Below are 9729 nucleotides of genomic sequence, written 5' to 3' on the forward strand. Positions count from 1 at the left end.
GATAGTTTAACAGCCTTACAGACACCAGCCTCCAAGAAAGTTTAAGTAATAAAAGGAGTCCCCCTCTTCTCCCACAACACAAAAGGGAACTTTGGACAGGTAGTCTGAAGCAGATATACAAACACTGAATTAAAGACAACCAGCTACTGACAGACTACCCAGCTTTACTTTTATTTATGGAAAATCTAAATTAAGTTTATTCCAAGAACCATTTAGTAGAGAAACAGACACTCCCTCTGATTATGTCTTGTGAGAAATGTTATTTAATGAATCAAATTTAAGACAGGATTTTAATCCAGTTTTTATCTAACCTTGACTGCCTCAGGAAGTTTGTTTAAAAAGAATGTTTTTCTACAGATGGCCATTTCACTTCAGGTTGGAGTGCTGATATTTTTATATATTTGCTTTTCATTGATTTCATATCATTGGGGATAAGTCAGAGAAGATACAAGCTCATTTCTATAATTCTAGAACAAGCTACTACAGATCAGCTGATTAGAATCATTTACTCCAAAGCAAGGGCCAATGCATAAACTAGAATCAAAATTAGATGCGTGTTATAATTGTTCTTCTTGTTGTGCTAACTAAAGCACAATAATATATAACTGCAGAACATAAGTACCAAACACAAGCATAGGTGAAGTAGGCCAGGACACACCACTACAGTCATCATTACCAGAGTGGCCATGAAAGTATACAGTGCTAGTCTCAAAAGGTAACATACAATGAGGCAAAAAAGTTGACCTCTACCCTATTTTTCTCTTTTATGGTTTACAGAGGCTTGAATTTGGCAAACTGCGTTTACACTTTTTTCTCCTCCCTACATTGTCAGAAATCCAGGTCTTGTCTCCCTATGTTTAATGTATCACTGGTATCAAGGAAGTGAAACTTGATAACTCAAGGGGAGGTAATTGTGACGCTGACAAACCAGGTGCCAGCTCTTGCCAAAGCTGTAGGCATCAGCTGAAACCAGACCAGCTCACCTGTATGTTAGCATTGTCCACGGTAGGTATTAGATTTAGAAGAATGTGTTTAGCATTTAGACTGTATGCAATGCTTGTAAATTGTTGCATGCATACATACATTTTAGTTATAGCTGGGATCCATATCATCTGTAGTAAGTAGAGGCCCTAAGATATAAACCTTGGTATCAGAGGCCCGGTATGAGGCCTGAACTAAAGTAATGGTCAAGACTTTGCTAACATAAAGCAAGGTTAAGCTGTGAGCCAGAGGCAGGCCCTGCTCACAGAAGCTGGCAAGGAAAGGGCTGATGCTGCAAGAAGATACCGTACCTAAAAGGTACTGAACGCTAGAAATCAGAACATTCACATACTTGCACATTCCACACAGATAACAAGGAACAGGCTGACCCACCCCAATAACAGGGCCAAAAGGGTAATATGATGGATAGAGTTGTTGTGTTCGAACCAACATGTACAAGGTGAGAGGCGGCACCTTACTGCGTAGAGGGGTTGTACCTTGCTACGTAGAGGGGTTGCATCTCAATACGTCAGGAGTGATGTGTAACTTGTTTGTACCTGTGTGTAAGAATGCATCCCTGGGGTGGTGTCTTTGTCCGGCTGAGGGGGCAGTGGAAAGTCCCACCACTGACTGAGCCGAGTCCACTGACCGTGGGCACATATTTGTAGTATGCCCTGAGCTAGAGTAAAAATCTACAGGGAACTATCATTGTGTCCAATACGGCAATAAACCTGGCCGACGTGCCTTCATACCTTACTAGACTCTGTGGTCATTGGAGGTTCTCTTCGGGTCTGCTGCGTCAGCTATCTGCAGAGCTGGGACAGCACACAGAGGGAACACACGCACGCAGCCGAGTGATATCAACACTGAACAGAGCAGAGCACCACACCGGTAGCATCTGACATCATCATCTTGTAATGTCTAAGTTTTGCTCCATAACTGTAAAAATTCTTGCTCTGAATCTGTGAACGTAGGGCAGGTCTACACTTAAAATGCTGCACTGATGCAGCTGTGCCACTGTAGCGCTTTAGAGAAGATACGCTCCTGTGCTGACAGGAGAGTGTCTCCCGTCGGCATAGTTCATCCACCTCCCAGAAAGGCAGTAGCTATGTTGACAGGAGAAGTTCTCCCATTGACATATCTGTCTACATGGGGTGTGTTCGTGTGTTAAGTTAGTGTAACTATGTTGCTCAGGGATGTGGATTTTTCACACCCCCAAGTAACATACTGTAGCATAGACCTGGCCACACTCAGGAGGAATGGTCCACTGCCCATTGAGGGCTATCAAAACGAAATGGGCCATTGTGTAACATCACAGTACAAAGGCTTGGTTAATGGCCCTCTCACATCCATGAAGGTATTTCCTGCAAGAAAGCCCATCCTATTGACTTGAATGCTGGAAGAAGAGGATAAAAACAGAGAAGAAAATTTTCCTCTTTCTTTGCTGTTTGGAATCTCTCAGGGCTGGAGCTAGGAAACAGAAGCAGAGATCCCCAGGCTCAGCTTCGGTTAGTCCTAAAAGACATCTAGTGCTGACAGATTGCTACAGCCTCTGTCACTTTTAAAACCATAGACAGTAACTCATGTGTGGATCTATGTTTGCCTGCTTTAACCTGTCAATAACTCATTTCTTTTTCCTAGCTAATAAATCCTTAGTTTACCATAGGTTTGGCTACAAGCTTCATCTTTGGTGCGATATGAGATACAAATTGACCTGAAGTATGTGACTGGGTCTCTTGGGACTGGAAGCACCTTGAATCTTTTATGATCTTTGAAGTATGACAGGGGTAGTCAGTAAGCAGACCGCAGGCCAAATCTGGACCACCAGATGCTTTTGAATGGACCATGAAATCTATTTACTTATTATCATCATCATTGTTGTTGTTATTTTTGTATTATTTTCTCTGGAGTCTGGACCTTGACCAAGAAATTTGGACCGGGGGGAGAGGTGGGAGAAGATTACCATTGGCGTATGGGAACCAGTTATCACTAAGTCCAGCTTGCCTGGGTGGCCAGATAGACTGGAATGCCCAAGGGGGACTGTCTCACAGTCTCACCATGGACTCCTACGGTTGTTCACATCTGTTATTGGGTTGGTGAAATCTAATTCTAGAACACACAGCCAGCTTGGGGTCTCTGCCCTGCTTTTCCACAGTTTGCCCCAAGGGTCACACTCAAGATCATGAACCACTCCAGACAGCATGACACTTTTATCTACATGATTTTAATTTTTTTCTATAGTTGTTAAAACAAAAAACAAACAAAAAAAATCAAAATAAAGCTAAAAGTTAAAGATTTCCCAATCCACTCTTGAATCACTGAAGTCTTACAACAAAGACAAGAAGATTAAATGTTTCTGCTCTTTCAAGAGGGAGAGTAAGTTTCCAAGCAGAAAAATACTTAAGGCCTTCCAGGTCTTTCTTACACACCCTAAAGAAACAAAAACAGGACAAAACTACAGTACTTTTTTCTCCTTTGTGAGCCAACCTTTGAAAATACTAATGGAGGTAGATGAAACTGTACAATCCAAATACATTAAAACATGAGCTTTGGAAAATGCCAGTCATACACAAAGTTGTGTGATCTTACATTCACAGCTCTCTTGCTTTCTCCTTGCATTCACAGCTCTCTTGCTTTCTCCTTTCTGATTTCACCAGGTGAGATGAAGGCAGCTGCAGGGCAGGTAATGAGACTCAGAGGCACAGCCAATAGCTAGCCAGAAAACTCTGGATTTTGCCCACCTCTTTCAGTCAACTCAGAATTCAAGACCAATATATAGCACTCAGGCAATCAAATAGACAAAGTAATGTGACCCCCTCAATTTTCATTTCTAGACAGAGTTAAGCTGAACATTTTATACATTTGCACGTGTTTTATACTGTGTACGTCTCCTGACCTTACAGTCTCTATATGGTCTTCACTAAGTTTGATATCCAAGTTTACTGAACATCAGAATTTTCTCTAGGATCTTTACGGCAAACTAAACACCATTTCTTTAGAAATAAAGCTATCACACATCCCATTGTATAATTAGAAATACAGAAACTCAGATCTGTGATTTTAAAACCCTGTCGTCATATTGCATACACTTGGACTATTTGTAGTTATTTGAATTTTCCTTGGACTTGGCCATCCACAGCCACAGAAGTGTGACAAGACGGTATTGGCACTCTGTGTATTACAGCTGGACTAGATGCCCCAACAAGATCAAAGCCCCAATGTGCTAGGAGCTGTACAAGAATAGTAAGAGACAGTCCCTGCCCTGAAGTGTTTAATATAGCACCTATTTATATCTAAAGAAAAAAAACACACCTTACTATAACTACATTTAAGGATCTACGTTATGGAGGTTAAATCAGTGTCAGCTCCAAAGTCTAAGTCCTCTCAGCACCTTCACATTTTGCTAGGTAACCCTAGGTTTCGCCCCCAGCCACAACTGTTTCCTCTCCAACCTAACCAATGAGGGTTGCAGGGAGAGAAGGACTGTCTGCCTTTAATTGGAGAACCAGAGGTGTTGTTCTTTGGGAGATGGGGGAGGGGAAGAGGAGAGGAGTGACTGGAAAATGATGATGCTTCCCCTTATGATGGGGGCAAGGGAGAAAATGAGCACTATATTCACACTGCAGCCTCATTTAGCCTTTGCGAAAGTTAGTCCAAAAATAAAGCCACAAATGGCCACATCGCTTCTAAAGGCTGGTTTTTGTGCAGAAGCTTCTGCAAGATATTTTGACCCAGTTCTGCCTTTCTGTCCACGAACACATCTTCAGAGCACGGAGGACACTCCTTACGTGAGGGGCTGCCAGAAAATTGCCCCAATAGGCTCTTCCATGAAGTTTTTTTCCTGCCATCCTCCAAAGCTCCGTGCCACCCACTCTATGACTGATCCCCAAAGGGGAACAGTTGAGTCACACATGAGAAAGTTGCTTGCCTCTGATGCAGAAACTAATAGTTTACACACCTTGCTGCAATGCAGCCTCCCCCAGTCCTCCTATGAGACCACACTGGGGAGTGGAGTGCTGTGGCCTAATGGCTTAGTGCGGTGGGGGGATGGGGACAGCCCACTCAGAGTCCTAACAGAATCCACCGGGCAGCAGGTGGCATAGTGGGGATGAAGTGCTACTGAACGAGCTAGAAGTCAGGTCAGTTCCCATGGACGTTGTCCACAGGGGTGGGGTTCAGACACTGGCACAGAAGAGACAGCTGGCTATCATGGGACATCTCAGTTGACTTTACATGGTGGTCCCGGGCTGATGCCCAGTAGCCGGACAAATGAGAACCATCCACCAGGCAGGGTAAGAAGAGGAAAATTAGGAGTTGACTGGGAGCTCTGAACTGGGCTGTAGACATAGAATATCAGGATTGTTTGTAAGGGACCATCATCTAGTCCAACCCCCTGCTCAAAGCAGGACCAATCCCCAACTGGCCCCCCTCAAGGAGGGATCTCACAACCCTGGGTTTAGCAGGCCAATGTGCAAACCACTGAGCTATCCCTCCCCCATCTCCAGGTTTCTTTCTGCACCTTGCTGCTTGTAATAACTAGCTCTTTTTGAGCTGCCTTTGAGTTACAGCCAGGTAAGTCCCCATATCTGCACACCTCTCTGAGGGACCCAGCATTCAGCACCAGTATGCAGATAAGGTTCATTTTGTTGTTTTTTAAATTATTGATGTGGAACTGCCACCACTTTCCATTCATAAAAATCTCAAGGTTTTTTGCCTAGGTGGCGTTCTTACAGAATAAGAAAGCAAGACTGTCAGGAAAGTTACACACGTATAGTTACAATCTATATATTTGCTCAGCTAACTCTTTGACCCCTCATCAAGGAGGGGTGGGGGGAACGATACACAAGTCTGTGGGTATAAAGCAGGTTTGAAAAGTGTAGCAGATGTAGTAAGAGGAGGCCCTAAGATATAAACCTTGGTATCAGAGGCCTGAACTAAAGTAATGGTCAAGACTTTGCTAACATAGAGCAAAGTTAAGCTGTGAGCCTGAGGCAGGCCCTGCTCACAGAAGCTGGCAAGGAAAGGGCTGATGCTGCAAGAAGATACGTACCTAAAAGGTACTGAACGCTAGAAATCAGAACATTCACATACTTGCACATTCCACACAGATAACAAGGAACAGGCTGACCCATCCCAATGACAGGGCCAAAAGGGTAATATGATGGATAGAGTTGTTTTGATCGAACCAACATGTACAAGGTGAGAGGTGGCACCTTACTACCTAGAGGGGTTGTACCTGGCTACGTAGAAGGGTTGTACCTCAACAAGTCAAGAGTGATGTGTAACTTGTTTATACTTGTGTATAAGAATGCATCCCTGGGGCGGTGTCTTTGTCCAGTCGAGGGGGCAGTGGAAAGTCCCGCCACTGACTGAGCTGAGTCCATTGTCAAGAGGCACTTTCTCGTAGTATGCCCTGAATTAGACTAAGAAATCTACAGGGAACTGCCATTGTGTCCATACGGCAATAAACCTGGCCAACATGCCTTCGTACCTTACTAGATCTGTGGTCATTGGGGGCTCTCGTCGAGTCTGCTGTGTCAGCTATCTGCAGAGCTGGGCAGCACACAAGAGGGAACACACGCACGCAGCCAAGTGATACCAACATTAAACAAAGCAGAGCACCACACCGGTAGCATCTGACAACAGCAGATACCTATAAGCTGAAGGACTAAATGCACTAGTAAAAGGCAAGGGTGAAATGTTCCACTAGTGAAGTCCAAGGGCAACAACCTAATGAGAGGTGCAGTCCCATATGCCACACCTGGCTGTGGGCAAGGTGCTGTTACTGAACCCTTTGGGGTGCCTCCATTTTCACATAATTATCCGGGTGCAATTACTGTAAGATTCCATGTCCCTCTAGCTACTAGAAGAACATAAGAACGGCTGTACCGGGTCAGACCAAAGGTCCATCTAGCCCAGTATCTGTCTACCGACGGAAGGGAGGAGTTGACTTTTGTCCCTTCTCCCCATCAAAGCAGCAATGGGGTTGGTATGAGAGAAGAAGAGTGGTGCAAACTTTCCTCTTTCTCCTCCAGTCTCTTTTTTCAGCTTCTCCTCCCTTGCGAAGAATACTAGTACCTGCTGTGGCTCAGCTTTTCCATTCAGCAACAGCATGCTATTGCCACAGCTCCTGACTGTGTCACTGACAAGGTAAGGGTCTGGATAGCAGCCATGAAACTGACCATCATCTTGTTAGTTTCACAGTGCTGCTGCTTGACAATGCTATGAACAAAAGTAGACAGTGGAGCTGTAGACTGTAGAAGACAATTGCTTATATTTGGTTCACGTTTGCTTCTATTTGGTCCTTTGCAAAAGTTGACACTTGAATCCTATAGAAATCGCTAATCTACCATGTACTCACTTGAGACTGGTGAGCAGCAGTGAGATTTTTCAAACCCTTGTACTACTGTGTGTGTTAAAGTGGCATTCAGAGTCCCCATTCAGGTGAGGGCCCTATTGGTCTACTAGACACTGTACAGGCATTGTAAAAATCTGTCTCTAACCAGAGAGTTTAGATGGGTGTGTGGAGGGGGTCCATATTCTTCTTGCTTAGCCCAGTCAGCACTATTTGAGTTTAAAGCTGACACCTGGAAAATTTAGCTGCAAATAGTTTACAAGGTTAGGGACTTAAAGGAGAAACATTAGAAAGCACTGTTTCTCACCTACACCCTGGATAAGTCAATGTAAAATAGCGCTACACTGACAATATTATGGTGGAGCAATCATGAGACAATAGTTAAATTACATCAGAGATTTCAGTTTATAAACTGTTTAAGAAAAACAAGATCATGGAGGCTTCTATTAAATTTGCTTACTCTGGCTTGCTTATCACCTCAAAGCCGATGGGCAAGCCTAAAAATCTACACAAGTTTCAGACAGCTGAGCCAACAGGGTTAAAAAAGTGCACAAGCTTTCAAAAAGCAAAAAAAAACCACACTGCATGATGCAGTGGAAACTGGCAATATCTGAGAGTAAGTAGACAAAACTGTCAGATGCGTTCAGCGCATGCTTGCAACCCTGGTAAATATACTCTACTTCAGTCAAATCAGGGTAGGCACTGCCTTCACCAGCTATCCTGAAGTCTCCTGGCATCATGAGATCCTTATGCCATTTTTTCCCCCTAATTGAGGCATACCTGATAAGAGGAAGTAGACATTTTTTAAAGCATCCTACAGACCAGGAATATACAGAAAATCAGAGGCTCAATGACACATTTTTTTCCCCTGGGAGTTTCCCTACTCTCTCTCTTTAAGCTGGCAGCTGTTTGAGTCAGCAGGAAGTAGAGTTTTTGTTTGAGGGCTACTGCAGTGATGTGTTTCAAGAGTGAATTTTCCCTCAGTGATTGAGCACAGGTCTGCTCCACTACTGCAAGGAGCTGATATTTCACTCAACTTTAATCAAAAGTAAACCTTGGAGTTTGGTGGCTGGGGCAGGACACATCCTATTTGATTTCATCATGGATGAGACACTAAAGACAACTTTCTTGTATTTCCTCACTTCTGGAGGTGGTCAGAAGTCCTGAATGTGTTACTCCAGTAGCTGGATTGCTTTAGGCGGTGTGCAGTGTTTAAGATAAGGAAAGTTTTCTGGATTTAACACAAGTTTTACTCTTTCTGCCCTAGCCCCAGCCTTCAGGAATAGCCCTGAATTGTCCAATCCCTCTCTAGCCCTCCTGCTGCTGGAGTAGACTCCTGCACCCTCCAACTTAAATATCTCAGCATGTCTCCTGATAGTGGAAACATCCTGCACTCACAGGGTCCTCATAAATGAGGGATGTTCTGGTTTTGGGGAATCTCTGTGGGTGATGGGTGCAGGTATGACAGGAGCACCCCTGCACCCACACACCTCCGATTCCTGAGATGGGATGGACCCATACCTGAGATGGTTTCCTGGTAGCCCTTGGTGAAGAACTGCATGGCGGTGGCTGCCCTCCAAGGGGTCCTTAGCAGTCCCTGCCGCTCGGGGTCCTCGCCCAGCGAGCGCAGGATGGTGGTGTAGGCGGCGGCCAGGCTGGGCAGGTTCATCTCGTTATCCTCCTCGCTGCGGGTCCTCTCCTCCTTCCAGTTGTCCAGGCACTGCGAGCTGGTGCCCTGCGAGTACCGGGGCTTCTCCAGGGCCCGGCTCGGAGCGGGCGGAAGCGGCTGCTGCTGCTTCTCCTCCAGCGCGTACCCATTGCAGCTCACCGTCCGCGGCGGCTGCTCCAGCAGCGCCCCCAGCTTCCCCTTCTCCATCTGCCCAAGGACACGGTCCGTGCGCCCGGGAGTCGGGCTGGGGAGGGGAGAGACAGGCTACCCCCGGGGGGAGGGGGCCCGTGCAGTGCCTGGGGGGTCCGAGCGCACCGGAGGGGAAGGGGCGCCCCGCAGCCGGGACCGGGGAGGGGAGCGTCTGCGCCCCAGGAGTGCCGGGTCTCCGTGCGCCCGGCCCGGGGAAAGGGCTCGGAGTCCGTGCGCTCAGCGGGGGTCCCCGCGTCCCGGGACTCCGAGCGGGGCCAGAGTCAGCCGCGAGCTCCGCGTCCAGAATTCTCCGCTCGCTCTTCCCGGCACCGTCCCTCTCTTTATAGCGCGCCCGGCTCCGGTCGCGGGGCCCGCGCCGCGCCCATTGGGCGCCCCGGCCCGTGCGTCACGCAGCCCCGCCGCCTATAAGAGGATCACGGCCCACGGGATAAAGGAGACGGAAGCAGCGGCTGCCGAACAGGTTCCCTGCCCCGCCCCAGGGCGGGTCCAGTCCTGGCTGGGAGCGCTTTGTGCC

General features: G+C 46.5%; 1 protein-coding gene across 1 annotated transcript in view; it reads right to left on the reverse strand.

Annotated features, from left to right (window-relative positions):
* GCH1 (GTP cyclohydrolase 1) overlaps positions 1–9500 on the reverse strand; it is a 47534-nt gene extending 38034 nt beyond the window's left edge. The window contains exon 1 of the mRNA XM_030562948.1: positions 8858–9500. Coding sequence (XP_030418808.1) covers positions 8858–9212 — 355 coding nt within the window. The 5' untranslated portion in view covers positions 9213–9500. The remainder of the gene's footprint in view (positions 1–8857) is intronic.
* Between the last annotated feature and the right edge of the window lie 229 nt (positions 9501–9729).

Source organism: Gopherus evgoodei, chromosome 4, assembly GCF_007399415.2.
Source record: "Gopherus evgoodei ecotype Sinaloan lineage chromosome 4, rGopEvg1_v1.p, whole genome shotgun sequence".
NCBI classification, from domain to species: Eukaryota; Metazoa; Chordata; order Testudines; family Testudinidae; genus Gopherus; species Gopherus evgoodei.